We start from the raw sequence: 13164 nt of genomic DNA on the forward strand, positions 1-13164 counted from the left end.
CTCCCCTGATAAGGAGTATCTTTACGAGCTCAGCTTTGAACGCTTGTCTCTGATCACCGCTTTGTTTTACAGACTGGAGCTTTCTGTCTTTCAGCGCTGATGAGTGTCTTGGTTGTCATTTGTATTTCTGTAGATGTGTGACTGTAAAAGGTGTATGCTATTCAATGACGCAAATAATCACCATAAACATATGCAATTATGTATCTTCCATTGTGTTCATAAAGTACACTTCGTTCGGACCCATTACACGTCGGCACACAATACAGTGGCTGAATCGGAATGTGTGTCTGTATGTTTCCTGTGTCAGGGCTTAAGAGTACAAGTGTGTGTATGCATACATAGGGGAACCATGCATGCATCAGCAGACACACGGTTGAGTAAATGAACACTTGACTGAATCTGTGTGCGCGTACCTCTGTATATAGTGAAGTCCTCTACGGGTGTGTGTGTGTGTGTGTGTGTGTGTGTGAGAGAGAGAACCTCCATGTATAGTGAAGACCTCTACGTGTGTGTGTGTGTGTGTGTGTGTGTGTGTGTGTGTGTGTGTGTGTGTGTGTGTGTGTGTGTGTGTGTGTGTCTGTGTGTGTGTCTGTGTACATCCATGTATAATGAAGACCTCTATGTGTGTGTGTGTGTGTGTGTGTGTGTGTGTGTGTGTGTGTGTGTGTGTGTGTGTGTGTGTGTGTGTGTGTGTGTGTGTGTGTGTGTGTGTGTGTGTGTGTGTGTATGTGTATGTGTATGTGCGTGTGTGTGTGTGTGTGTGTGTGTGTGTGTGTGTTTACCTCCGTGAATAGTGAAGTCCTCTACGGGGACAGAGGAGGCGATCTTGCCGATGTGAGCCAGCTCCTCCTCACTCAGGCCAGTGGAGGGGCAGCTCATGCTCTTGGGCTGGCCGTCCAGGGTGAAAAAATCTACACGCACGCACACACACACAGAAATACACACACACACACAAAAACACACACACACACACACAGAAAAAAACACACACACACAGAAACACACACACACACAGAAAAACACACACACACACACACAGAAATACATAAACACATTGTTATGGCTCAACTCCACCTTCTACAATTAATCATAATAAAAAAGATCATAAACCCATGATAAAAAACAGCACATAAAGCCATAGCCAGAACAGAACATACCTGATACCCAGGACATACCCTATAAAAACTATGCACACACCTACTGTACTTTCCATACCCAAATGTGTGTGGATTATGCGCACGCACACACACACACACGCACGCACGCACGCACGCACGCACACACACACACACGCGCGCACACACACACACACACATACACACACACACACACACGTGTGCAGGTGCGGGTGTACTAACCGGGCCATGGTGAGTCCAGCCAGTGCTTGATGTGGAGGATCTTCTCATCTTTGGAGCGCGCATGGGCCTCCTCGCAGATCTTATCGTACTTAGCGATCTCCTCCTGCACATGGACACGGACACACACACGGACACACACAGACACAGACCCGCAGCCTTATCGTACTTGGCTATCTTCTGGACGTATACATAATGCAAGAGACTAACACACTTTCTCTCCCTGCCGAACGCATATATTTTTACTCAATAATTAAGTACTACACTGAAAACAGAAAAGTAGTGGGTAGTAGTAGTTTAAAATGACTGACTAGCTAAGTGGCTAGACATGCATTCTGGACTGTCTTTTTAGGAAAGTCTTTAGAACATCTTGTTCAACCAACACCGTATCATCACCGTATTCACACACCCATTCGCAGGAGGACTTCGGTTACATATGTACTGAACAAACACACACACACACACGTGGTATCTGACCTCGTACTCCTGCCTGGTGACGGCGCCCTCGGCGATGAGCTTCTCAGCGTACTTCTGCAGCACCGGCTTCTGCTTCTTGATCTGCTTGTACATCAGCGGCTGAGTGAACATGGGCTCATCCATCTCGTTATGCCCATTACGCCGGTATGACACCTGAAACAAAAAGTATACATTCACAAAAAAAAATCTGTGGTATTCATTACAAGTCCAATCAGAAGGAAGAAGGTATCCCCCATTATTTTCATTTTTAACTTCAACTCTTACTCTTGCCTTGGACAGAGACGCCAACATACAGGTCTTGTGAGACAATGAAGCATGATCCTCCTTAACTAAACTTAATGTCACTTGATTCACATTGATTGACTAAATCGTCCTCCACCATGCTATCTTCTTTAACGGTATTCCATGAAGGCACTTTGGATTGGTCGACTAAGATCGCTAACACACTATCTTATTTAACTGCATTCAATAATGTCACTTCACACTCTCTTCACCACCATATTATCTTTACTTCTTTAACTGAATCAAGGCACTTCGGATAATCATCATTGCCATTATCACTTAATCACTATCACATAAGCATACCATTTTCTTAACTACAATCAATAATATCACTATCTTCTTTAACTAAATTAGTGACAATAATGTCACTTCTGAGTAGTCTATTAATCCTCGTCCCTCACACAGCGGCAGGCTTACCAGATCCACCACGACGTCCTTGTGGAAGGTGGCTCTCCACTCGGCGGCCACGTTGCACACGTACATGACGGCCTCGGGGTCGTCCGCGTTCACGTGGAAGATGGGGGCGTTCACAACGCGCGCCACATCCGTCGGGTATGGGGATGAACGGGCCATACGCGGGTCAGTCGTGAAGCCAATCTGCAAACACACACACACACACATTATTGGGGGGCGCTGTGGCACAGCGCGCTATGCCCCCCACATTTGGGCTTGCATGCCCACGGGGACCCTGGTTTGAGTCAGGCCGGGGTCATTTCCCGATCCCACCCTGTCTCTCTGTCCCACTTGCTTCCTGTGACCATCTCAGAATGTCCTATAAAATAAAGGCATAAAAGCCCCTAAAAATATATATTAAAAAAAACACACATCATTGCCAGCCTGTTGATTTTCATACACCCTGCTGTATGTGTAACAGGAATATGCCAGAAATTATGCAGATAATGTTCTTGAATATGGGAAATTTGTGGAGGGAGGAGAAACTCTTGCTATGGGAGACTGACCCAAGAAACGTGTGTGATTGCTTATACGTAGCTTGTAGAATAAATGTGTGTTGTTCTATAAAACCAGTGTGTGTGTGTGTGTGTGTGTGTGTATGTGAGGGAGAGAAAAGTGTGTACACGTGTGTGTATGCAGATGTCGCGTAACCCATACCTGGTTGTTGACCACCACGTGAATGGTGCCGTGTGTGGTGTATGAGGGCAGGTCACTCAAGTGGAAGGTCTCGTAGACGATGCCCTGACCAGCAAACGCTGCGTCTCCGTGGAGCAGGATGGACATCACCTAGGCAACGCACACGTAATGGGACCAATCACAATCCATAGATGCAGTTTGCGTGTGAGCAACGATCACCCCGGCCACTGACAGATTTCGCTGTACCCAGGACAAAATCATCAGAAAGGGCCCCCTACCCAATACATGTAATGGGGACACAATTCTGGGCCCCCTATCTCCCTGAGCCCGGGACAGCATACCCCTTTGTCCCCTCATGTCGGCGGGCCAGACTATCACTGATGTGAAATATCATTGATGTGCTTGTGTGTGTGTGGTAAGTGACATTGAATGAAGAGGGCTGACTAGATATGAATATTATCTGTGACAGTGCTATGACAGTGTAATCCATATGTGTGATTGATCGGCTGATGTGTAAGTGCACACTATATGTAACAGTTCCAATACACACTGAGAGTGTGTGCACATACAGTATGTTGGTCAGTTTGTAAATATAACTGATCCATGTGTTAGCCACTGCATGGACTGTGTGTGTGTGTGTGTGTGTGTGTGTGTGTGTGTGTGTGTGTGGGTGTGTGTGTGTGTGTGTGTGTGTGTGACTGAAGTGTAGGTGAGGCAAGTGCCTGTGAGTTCTACCTGTTTTCTGTCAGAGTGTGTGTGTGTGTGTGTGTGTGTGTGTGTGTGTATGCGTGTATGTATGCGTGTGTGTATATACTGCTTCCTACCCGGTTGCCCTGAGTGTCTCCGCAGTAGAACTGCTCAGCCTTGCACTTGCCCTGCACTACAGGGTCCACGGCCTCCAGATGGGAGGGATTGGCCATCAGGGACAGCGTGATGTTGCGGTCCGTCACCCGATTGATGCGCCGATGGTACATGCCCAGGTGGTACTTCACATCCCCAGAGCCCTATGGGGAAACCAACCAGCATGAACAGGTGTGTGCGTGTGTGTGTGTGTGTGTGTGTGTGTGTGTGTGTGTGTGTGTGTGTGTGTGTGTGTGTGTGTGTGTGTGGCTGTGAATACACATGGCTGTGAGTATGTGCGTGTGCGTGTGTGCCAGGAAATCTTTGGGGTTTTTTTTGGTCAGTCCATGGGCTCTCATGACAGTTTTGGCCTTTTTTAAGTCCTCTGTTTTTTAAACCGTCAAAACATACATATGAAAAATAGGTTTTGAAAAAAGGTGCATCCCTTCAAATGTTAAGTTGAGAAATTGTATTATTGGTACTCCATACTTGCATCAAATCAATGCTGCTAAAAATAAATAATGGTCCGTGCTTAACACAAATGCTGCTGGTCATAACTGTATGAAAATGGAAGGATGTGGATAGTCTGCATGTTGCCATTTTTCCCTTTCATTATACCTCAGCTATTAATAAAGATCAGCTCATCTGATTTCAAGCAAAATGAAAAAGCAAATTTGACCATGTGGAAAAATACCTGCATATCATGATGTTTTGTAGGCGTTCTCTTTTATGATGCTCTGATAAAGGAGAAGTTCTACCAATTTCAACATGCACTTGTATTGCTCATTCTACCCTTGTCAGTCCCTGCCGACACAGCATTATTTTTTTTGTTGGGAGTATGTTAAGACACTTTAAAAAAAAGTTAACAAACCTACGCCCCCATTAGAATGGCCAGGTTCCCGGAAAGGGCTGAACAAAAAAATACAGCGTCATCGGGTACTGACTAATCATGGGTTGTGTGAGCAGTACAACTGCATGTCGAAATAGGCAGGAGTGGTCTTTTAAGTGCGGCTTAAAGCATCGAACGAGCATTGAGAGCTTTGAGGAACCATCTGTGTGCTGCACTGCAAAGATGAGCAGTGAGGTGGACAAGGAGAGACGTGTGTGTGTGTGTGTGTGTGTGTGTGTGTGTGTGTGTGTGTGTGTGTGTGTGTGTGTTTGTGTGTGTGTGTGTGTGATCTTTCGGACCTCGTCAGCAGCCTCCAGCTTGGAGTCGAATTGGCAGAAGATCTGCTCCAGCTCCTTGCGGATCACATTGGCCAGCACATTCAAGCGACCCCTACAGCAACACAAGAGGGACATTTTAGACACGAACACACATACAGGGGTTGGACAAAATAACTGAGACATCTGTCATTACAGTGTGGGAAGTTTCATGGCTCAAGTGGACCAGCCTGTTGGCCAATCTTCATTAATGGCACATTGCACCAGTAAAGTGAAGTGTGAAGGTTCAATTAGCAGGGTAAGAGCACAGTTTTGCTCAAGATTTTGCAATGCACACAACATCAAGGGTGACATGTCAGAGTTCAAAAAGGAGAAATTCTTGGTACGTGAGTAACTGTTGAATCTTTGACTGAGACAGCAAGTCTTTCTGATGTATCAAGAGACACAGTATCCAAGGTAATGTCTGCATACCACCAAGACGGATTAACCACATCCAACAGGCTTAACTGTGGACGCAAGAGGAACTAAATGACATTAAAATGACAGGTGTCTCAGTTATTTTGCACAACCCCTGTATTTGGACTCCTATAGGTAAAAGAAAGGGACATTGTAGACATACAAACACAGTTCTAGCCTGCATATTCAGACGGCCTCTAAGGCGCCAGAGGGACATTTTAGACACAAAGACATTCAGACAACCCCTGCAGGTACAGGGGAGGGACAGTTTAGACACAAACACACAGATGAAGTCTGCATATTCCGACTTCCCCTAGCCTACGGGCTACGGGTATGACAGAAAAACATTTTGGACAAATGTGCAAAGTAAAACTTGACAAATAGGTGTAGAAGAGACTGACATGTGTGTGTGTGTGTGTGTGTGTGTGTGTGTGTGTGTGTGTGTGTGTGTGTGTGTGTGTGTGTGTGTGTGTGTGTGTAGTCATAGTGACCTGTGTGGCATGCCCATGATGACGCTCTCCACTCCGGCCTCGCTGGACTTGTCGATGATGGTCTTGAGGGCGGGGATGAGCGACTCAGAGCCCTCCAGACCAAAACGCTTCTCTGAGGACCACTTCCTCTGCAGGAACTCCTCAAACCTGCACCACAAACACACAACCACAGAAAGACATGCTCAGATCAGTAAGCATTTGGCAAAAATACATTTCTACAAAAAAGGCAAATATTTTAAGGAGTGAGGCATTCCTTTTTTAATGTTTTTTTTTTAGGCTTTTTATGCCTTAAATGTAGACAGGACAGTGAGGAGTGAGTGATTGGGTGGGAGAAAGACAGGGCAGGGCCGGGAAAGAAGCTGGTTCGGACTGAAAGCCGCGTCGCCCGCATATGGTACGGTGTCTTAGCGCGCTGCGCCACAGCACCCCCGGAAGTGAGGCATTCCTAACACATGCAGATAGATACAGTAGTTTTTTGCTCTGTCCAATGTGAGGGATGGTAATCAGGGCGGAGAGAGAGCACTGCTGGGGCCCAGCAGACAGAGACAGTTCAGAAGTGTGTTATGACCGAGAGTTGTAATTCTGGCTCGTGCCTTGGTGAGAGATGGATTAGATGGCTGTGGTGTGGTGTGGTGTGGTGTGGTGTCTCTGACCTGGTGGAGCGCACCATGCGGGCCAAGAGGGTCCTCTTCTCCTCCAGGGTGAACTGCATGACTCCCGGCTTCTCAAACTTCTCCCGGATCCACTGGCACTGGTCCAGGTCGTTGATGAACATGAACTCCACACCAATGTGCTGGCAGTATGCCATCTGAACACAGAACATTTTTTTTGTGCTTTTTTTGCCTGTGACAGTGAAGATGGTGACAGGGCGTAAGAGGGATAGAGATGGTAGTAAGAAGGAGAGAGATGGGGTGTGTTTGGGAAATGGCCCAGGTCGGATTCGAACCTGGGTCCCCCATGGGCATGCAGAATATTTATGGTTAAGTGTGTTAGCGCAGTGTGCCGCAGCATTCCCTGAGGATGTTGAGAAGAGCCACATGCCTGCTGAAACGGCTGCTTGTTCTTAGAGTAAAAAAAATCCTTTTTTTTAAGACCTCGCGTTTCCTTATATAAGTATGCAATCCACCATTGCTATTTGGACTTTTTGCTTTAGGATTCGACGACGGCTGTTTATTGGGCGTTACAAATGTGCATCATTTGGCATACGTAGCCATAGCCAATCGTGTCAGTTGTATACTGCTATCTATTCAAACAAACTGCAGCCATCGCCTTTTCAAACCTCCCTGCTCTTTGATTGGAGAGAGACAGCAGGGACCATGATCTGGTCCATTCGCTGAGGGTAGACTCCATGCTGTCATTCAGATCGAAACGCAACGCATAGCAGCATGGTATTTCCCAGGCTATCCGCGACCCACTTTTGGGTCCTGACCCACCCGTTAAGAAACAATGCACTAGAGCGCAACAACACTCCTCTGCAGGAGGCAATCTGTGGCCCACAGCCAGGGGGCAGTAGTGAGCGTGACAGCGGATGAACAGCAGCAGCAGAAGGCAACACGTGCGAGGCTGGAGGGGGAGAGTCTGTTTATGTATGTCAGCACATATGTGCTGGTCCTGGGCTCATGTTAACGTTTAAACTATGTGCCATCAGGGGCTCCTCAATACGATTGTGCAACTTTGGAACATTTCACTAAGCAAGCAAACGTAAAGGTATGTTTGTGTAGGCGAACACGGGTCTGGGGACACTAGTGAGAATCTGGCGGAGCCAGTTTGTGTGCATAGCATATTGAATACGGAAATGCACTTTTTCCAGTATGTAATAAATGGAATAATAAACTGGAATGTAATTTCCAGTACGGGAATAAACCCAAACTCTGTTGTTGTAGTGTGTGTGTGTGTGTGTGTGTGTGTGTGTGTGTGTGTGTGTGTGTGTGTGTGTGTGTGTGTGTGCGTGTGTGTGTGTGCGTGTGTGTGCGTGTTGCAGTCTCTCTAATGTGTTTGTGCATATTTGGATGTGTACACTTGGCTGTAGAAAGGGTGTTTATGGGTTATAAGTAGACCTAGATAAGGAGAGAGTGAGGACAGAAGCCTAAGAACCCTTACTCTGTGTGCCTTCGGAATGGGTGCAAGAGTATGCGAGGGTGAGATGTTTGAGAATGTGTGTGCGTGTGTGCGCGAGAGAGAGAGAGTGTGTGTGTGTGTGTGTGTGTGCGAGAGAGAGACAGAGAGAGAGACAGAGAGAGAGAGAGAGAGAGAGAGAAGGAGAGAGAAAGAGAGAGAGACAGAGAGAGAGAGAGAGAGAGAGAGAGAGAGAGAGAACTGTACGTGATGGGCATGAGTGTCCATGAGTGAGTGAGCGTGATCATGTGTGTATGTATGTATGTATGTATGTACAGTGCCCTCCATAATTATTGGCACCCCTGGTTCAGATGTGTTTTTTAGCTTCCAATTATTATTATTTTTTTCCAAATAATATGGGACCTTAATGGAAAAAAAGAGAAAAATCCAACCTTCAATACAAGTGCATTTATTCAGTGGGGAAAAAATCCCACATAAAGAAATAATTATTTGACATCAAATAATGTGTGTCACAATTATTAGCACCCCTGGTGTTAATATTTTGTACAACCCCCTTTTGCCAACAAAACAGCACCTAATCTTCTCCTATAATGTTTCACAAGATTAGAAAAGACAGAAAGAGGGATCTTCAGCCATTCCTCTTTGCAGAATCTCTCTAAATCATCCAGAGACCTGGGTCCTCTCCTCTGTACTCTCCTCTTCAGCTCACCCCACAGGTTCTCAATGGGGTTGAGGTCTGGGGACTGAGATGGCCATGGGAGGAGCTTGATTTTGTGTCCGGTGAACCATTTCTGTGTAGATTTGGCCATATGTTTAGGGTCATTGTCTTGCTGAAAGACCCAGTGACGACCCATCTTCAGCTTTCGGGCAGAGGGCAACAGATTTTGATTTAAAATGTCCTGGTATTTCAAAGCATTCATGATGCCATGCACCCTAACAAGGTTCCCAGGGCCTTTGAAAGCGAAACAGCCCCACAGCATCACTGACCCACCCCCATACTTCACAGTGGGTATGAGGTGCTTTTCAGCATGCGCATCTTTGGTGGCACGCCAGACCCACTTAGAGTGTTTGTTGCCAAAAAGCTCAATCTTGGTCTCATCTGACCAAAGCACACGGTCCCAGTTGAAGCCCCAATACCGCTTGGCGAACTCCAGACGTTTGCGTTTATGATTGTGAGTGAGGAAAGGTTTTCTCCGTGCATGCCTCCCAAACAGCTTGTTGGCGTGTAGACAGCGCCTGATGGTTGATTTGGAGACTTTGTGACCCCAGGATGCTACCATTTCTTTGTAATTCTGTAACAGTGAGCTTTGGAGATCTTTTGATTTCTCTTACCATCCTCCTCACTGTGCGTGGTGGCAAAATAAACTTGGGTCCTCGTCCAGGCTTGTTTACCACTGTTCCAGTTGTTTTGAACTTCTTAATTATTCCTCTCACAGTGGATATGGGCAGCTGCAGTTGAGTGGCAATCTTCTTGTAGCCTCTGCCTGACCTCTGAAGGTCGACGCACATCTGCCTCACTTGTATGCTGTGTTCCTTTGTCTTTCCCATGTTTAAGAGTGGATAAGAGAAATGGCCTCTGTGTCACGTCATATTTATACCCCAGGGAAACAGGAAGTGATGAATTACTAATTAAATGTTCCTACATACTCTGGTAAACTTTGTAAACTACTGTAGAAATGACAGAAATGCTTCAATTATATTTATTTCCTGGGAATTGTTAAGGGTGCCAATAATTGTGGAACAGGTGATTTAATGAAAAATAATTATTTTTTAGTCAGGGATTTTTTTATTTTCTTACAATTCATTCGAGTTGAAGGCTACATTTTCCCAAACATTTTCAGTGTGACAGTATTCTTCTGCAATAAACACTGAATTTATTTTAAAGCTTTTAACACATCTCAACCAGGGGTGCCAATAATTATGGAGGGCACTGTATGTATGTATGTATGTATGTATGTATGTATGTATGTATGTATGTATGTATGTATGTATGCATGCAACATGTGCTCTGAGTCCAGTCTGAGTGTGTTCAAGTGTGTGTATGTATGAGAGAGAGTGTGTGTGTGTGTTACCTCCAGGCGTCGGATGATCTCCCTGAGGGGCAGGGCGCTCTCGCTGCCCCCGATGAAGGTGGTGGTGGGCAGCCGGAACACCTTGTCCAGGTCCGACTCATTCAGACCGTAGAAGCCTGCCACGGGGGGAGGGGAGGGGGAACAGACATCCAGGACACAGGACCAGGGTGCCAGGGAGCCAGGGAGCCAGGGGTGGGTAGGTAGGTGGCGGGGTATTTGGTAGGTTGGGGCAGGTGGGTGGATGGATGGATTGGGTCAGGAGATCACACATGGCGAGGAAGGGGGGGTGGGCGTGGGTGTGGTGTTGGGGGGTGCGCCCCAATTCCAAACGCAATCCCCGTCACGGAGAAACGACAGGCAGGGGGCCAACAGAGGTGGTCGCACAAAGGAGGAGAAATGACATTAGTTAAGTGTCAAACTCAAACGCACACACACGTAAAATGTCAAACGCACATGCACACACAAACGCAAACACACAAACACACACACGCACACGCACACGCAAACACACGCATGCACGCACGCAAACACGCAAACACACACACACACACACACGATTATGGTCATGTGATAAACAGAAAGACACTATGATTATCAGAGATTAAGGATTGTGATTAAGTTAGTGTCAAACACACGCACGCACGCACACACACACACAACACACACACACACGCAGTGATTATCGTCACCATGTGATAAAGAGAAAGAAAAGACACAATGATTATCAGAGATTACGGATTGTGATGAAGTTAGTTGCTGGAGTGGAGACACTGAGCAGTTAGCAGCACAGTCAGCACAGAGACGAAACAAACAGGCAAGCAAGCAGACAAGCAGTCAGCAGCACACACAGAGCTCACAAGAGGAAGAGGCTGAGGGGGTGATGACGCCAACACAACACTACAGACAGGGAGGAGGAGGAGGAGAGGAGTAGGGTGAAAGGATGGAGGTGGGGATGGGATATCGGTATCGGTGGATCGGTATCGGGTTCAGATATCAACATATTTTCAGAGATCGGATCGGAATTTTCCCAAAGTATCGGAATTTTCAAAGGACTGATATTGAGCCAGGTGTAATGTTAATTTGAAGTCATAACACTTGCATATTAGTTTTCAGGATGGGATTGTTACTTTTTTACTTGATACTTTCACTTATGAATTGGTTTCCTGTTCTTCTGACTTCCTTTTCTGACCAAATAGTCATCTTGGGCCTACCTCAAGTTGAAATTCATGCATATATGAGGTTTTGGTATTGGATCGGAGTAGTATCGGTATCGGCAGATATCCAAATTTAGATATCGGGATCGGATCGGAAGTGAAAAAATGTGTATCGGTGCATCCCTAGGTGGAGGTGGTAATGAGAGGGTGTCCTGAGGCATGTCAGGGGAAGTAAGATGGGAGCTGACTGGGGGGGGGGCAGTAGCAGTTAGCAGGAGTTGGGGATTGGTGGTGGAGCGGAGGGAGGTGCTGAGTGGGTCATCATGACCCGTGATGCAGAAATCTGGGAAGAGTAATGACAGCTGACAGAACAAGACTGGTAGAAGGTTGGGGGGGATGAATGCGTCGGTGTGTGTGTGTGCATTCGCTCAAAACACACAATCAGGGAAGGATGCAGGTCAGGGTGTGTAGAGGAATGCAACACCATGGTGAGAAAGAGTGCATGAAATGGATATCATACTGGGGGAGGTGCATTGTCAGGTGACGCAGTGCAAGCCAGGGGTCAAGAGAGCGTACCACCAGGTACGGGAGTGCACGATGTGGGGAGGGGGAGAAGTTCACATCAGGGTGAAGGAGCGAACACACCATGATCAGGGGGGAGGTCAAGGAGGACACACTCAACCAGACACACATACGTACAAGCATACCACAGAAATGAGGTGACAACACCATGCGTAGGCACTAGGCAGTCTGAGTATGACACGCGTGTCTGCCTCAAGGCTGGACTTGTCAAGATGGGCCGGGTGATTGGTTGACATGTTGTTGAAGTGGGGGTGGGGGGGGGGTGATGACAGGATGTGTAACCGTAAAGGGCTGTGATTGGCGAAGGCCAAGAAAACAGGAATGTATACACGACAGCAGAACACCGTCACAGTTTTCTAAAGTGGTTTCACACAGGTACTATAGTCTGACTCTCGCCAGACCCTTGTGTATTTGATCAGCACCGTGAGCTCACACGAGGGTCTGGAGGACCTTAGGATTCGCCCGGCTCCCAAGGCAAAATGCACTAGAACCAACCAGGATCACAGGGTTTTCAGAGATGTGACGTAGTCCAGTGGTTCTCAAACTTTTCCCACCATTCCCCCCTTCGGAGGGTCTGGATGCTTCCGAGCCCCACTTTGAGAAACAATGACGTCTAAGTGACGTCTAAGTCTAAGACGTCTAATGAAAGTCTAAGTTTAAATGTAGTGGAGAAGGGAAAAATAAGTGAAGCTCGACAGTTGTTTCAGACAACAATGCCGGCCCACTTGGACTTGAAATTACAGAATCAACTGTATTTTTGAATCTCTGAGTAGCTAAAGTAGCGCCTCATATATAAAAATGTCATATAAGCGTTTCCCCAATCAAGTGCAAGTTTTGTTTTTCAATATATAAATAAAACCACGCCTACACAGACCTAAGCATACAACGCAGCTCCAGATGAATGTTCGTAGAGCGAGGCAGAGCCCCATTCATCTGGCGAGAGTCAGGTTATCACACAGGCACTTTCAAGGTGGAAATAATCAAGAATTCCTGCTGAATCAGGGAAAAAAGCAGCTGTGAATGAATGTATACTGTATGTGCCTGTCTGTCCAGTGCTGAAAACCCTGTGAATGCTGTAAACATGGGGCATCTCAATCATACCAATGGGATGGCCTACCTGTGTGTG

The 13164-nt window shown here is 46.6% G+C and overlaps 1 protein-coding gene across 2 annotated transcripts in view; it reads right to left on the reverse strand.

The window, feature by feature from the left end:
• The window catches only part of ogdhb (oxoglutarate dehydrogenase b), a 45859-nt gene that overhangs the window by 10370 nt on the left and 22325 nt on the right, over positions 1 to 13164 (reverse strand). For both annotated transcript variants that reach the window (XM_063209940.1, XM_063209941.1), the window contains exons 5-14: positions 10303 to 10418; positions 6808 to 6962; positions 6155 to 6301; positions 5232 to 5322; positions 4028 to 4207; positions 3225 to 3353; positions 2532 to 2711; positions 1833 to 1985; positions 1359 to 1461; positions 783 to 911 (exon numbers count right to left, since the gene is read on the reverse strand). In XM_063209940.1, coding sequence (XP_063066010.1) covers positions 783 to 911; positions 1359 to 1461; positions 1833 to 1985; positions 2532 to 2711; positions 3225 to 3353; positions 4028 to 4207; positions 5232 to 5322; positions 6155 to 6301; positions 6808 to 6962; positions 10303 to 10418 — 1383 coding nt within the window. The remainder of the gene's footprint in view (positions 1 to 782; positions 912 to 1358; positions 1462 to 1832; positions 1986 to 2531; positions 2712 to 3224; positions 3354 to 4027; positions 4208 to 5231; positions 5323 to 6154; positions 6302 to 6807; positions 6963 to 10302; positions 10419 to 13164) is intronic.

This window comes from Engraulis encrasicolus, chromosome 11 (assembly GCF_034702125.1).
Source record: "Engraulis encrasicolus isolate BLACKSEA-1 chromosome 11, IST_EnEncr_1.0, whole genome shotgun sequence".
Classification (NCBI taxonomy): domain Eukaryota; kingdom Metazoa; phylum Chordata; class Actinopteri; order Clupeiformes; family Engraulidae; genus Engraulis; species Engraulis encrasicolus.